Here is a 1,887-nt window from a genome sequence, read left to right as displayed (position 1 = left end):
TGTTAATACAATATTTTTCAAAGCTTCTATATTAATTGAATATCCACTTACTATAGTCAATAAAATATTTTCGCAACGCTTTATTAAATTAACATCAATGCCAGTACACAAAGACGATGTTTCGGCATTTATAAAAATACCATGCAAATTATAAGTTTTTACATAATATTTAATACATATAATATTTATATCCGATTCGCTACATTATTATTATAATTCTTTGTACCTCGCCACGCAATATCAACTAGAAGTCCCATCTCAGCACGAAATTTATTTTGAACAAATTTTTTTCGCGCATTATATTGATCTCTGTTTTTATCTTTAACCTATATTTATAATGTATTTTATGAAATATTTTAATTCATATTTACAAAATTAATCTTAGGAATTTTACCTGCCACGTTTTAAATTCTAACTTGTACAATAAGTGGATAAAATATTCAAAAAAAACGTATCCACGCATGTAATGTTGATAATCCGTATCTGTAATTTCCTTTATAACAGGTCGACTTTTAATTGCCTCAATGTTATTCATTTCGGTCGGCTTACACCATCAAATATAACATTTTTGACTGGATGTTCCAGTCATTGAATTGCAAACCTTTAAATGTGTATAAAAACAAAATAACAATAATTATTAACCATAGAACATTAAAAATATACACTATTTTTTAAAATAAATAATTCAATTCATGCAAGTTAAAAAGAAACTTATTAAATTATAAATAAAATGAGCATTAATTTTACCTTTCCATCGACCATAGAAAATATAAGAGTGTTTTTAACTTCAAGTTGTTCTTCATCGAATAATACATACGTATTATTTAATTCCCTTATTTGTTGTTCTATATCTTCAACTTTTAATTTTGTATTTTCAATAGTTTCTTTCATGAACATATATTTTATAGATCGGCAAAATCTTGTTGACGACGGAGTGAGATTTTTCCAAATAATGTCATAACTATTACCACTATTATCACTATAACATCGAAGTTCAAGAGGGACAATAGAGTACATAAATACCGTTTGGTATGTTTTACTCACATTACTATTAAAATTTTGCTTATATTGAGCCTGACCACTACTACCGTCACAGCCCCATTTAGAAATCATTTCCATAGATTTTTTATTTTTTTCAACCTTGTTTATTGTTTCTATTCGAAATATTCTATTAATTGTGCGATCTAATAAGTTTTGAAGAGGTATTTTACAACCTGATTCGCTAACATCCAAATTATTTGGATAACACTTCAATTTTGCAAAATAAACCTTTTTATAAGATGAATAAATATTACAGTTCCTTTTTTTAGAACAAAGACGAATATTCAGGTATTTTTGTTTTGTAAGCTTTGTAATGTTGCAGAATTTATACTAGTTTTTTTAATAAATCCTATCAGTTAGAGGTGTGTGCAGTAGGTGTAAAGTATTTTAATAGTTGTGTATGTGATAACCTCCACTATTCAACCGGTCCGATATCTGTCATCCTATCGTCATCAGCTGACCGTACACTGTGCACCTGTACCAATATTGTTGTATTTCCCCAAATGAACGTATTTAAAGTTGGCACCACCACCACCCGGCGTCACAATCACCGGCTACTATACAAATGCCGCGACAACGTATTTTTTTTTCTTCTCTCAACTATACTACCGAGGCGACAAGTTGTCTGTCTATATAATTTTTATTGTGAAAACCACATTTTTTTGTATTGTTTTTGTTCTCCGTTTTTTTATTAAAATAAAACGTCGAGATGTTGCTGATGGCGTGAGGCGTGAACTATGTCCGGTGGTGGCCGGCACTCTTCAAGAAATCAACAAGTACAACATGAAACCCCCCTTTTCTACCCCCTTAATAACTTTCTGTACATAGCACCTCTCTTTTTTTTCT

General features: G+C 29.8%; 1 protein-coding gene across 2 annotated transcripts; it reads right to left on the bottom strand.

Annotated features, from left to right (window-relative positions):
- Positions 1-82: 82 nt before the first annotated feature.
- LOC126909765 (uncharacterized) lies at positions 83-1,678 on the bottom strand. Of its 2 annotated transcripts, XR_007705102.1 has the most exons (3): positions 748-1,678; positions 395-601; positions 83-326 (listed from the first exon to the last, which is right to left on the bottom strand). XR_007705102.1 is itself a non-coding variant. In XM_050692195.1 (2 exons), exons 1-2 carry the CDS (start codon positions 1,117-1,119, stop codon positions 554-556), a joined length of 420 nt encoding a protein of 139 aa, XP_050548152.1. In that variant the 5' UTR covers positions 1,120-1,678; the 3' UTR covers positions 83-553. The 2 variants fall into 2 exon arrangements, 1 of the variants encoding a protein (XP_050548152.1); XM_050692195.1 differs by having other exon boundaries at positions 83-601.
- Between the last annotated feature and the right edge of the window lie 209 nt (positions 1,679-1,887).

Source organism: Daktulosphaira vitifoliae, unplaced genomic scaffold (genome assembly GCF_025091365.1).
Source record: "Daktulosphaira vitifoliae isolate Bord-2020 unplaced genomic scaffold, ASM2509136v1 Scaffold_1187, whole genome shotgun sequence".
Classification (NCBI taxonomy): Eukaryota; Metazoa; Arthropoda; class Insecta; order Hemiptera; family Phylloxeridae; genus Daktulosphaira; species Daktulosphaira vitifoliae.
This window is presented reverse-complemented; position numbering and strand designations above follow the sequence as displayed.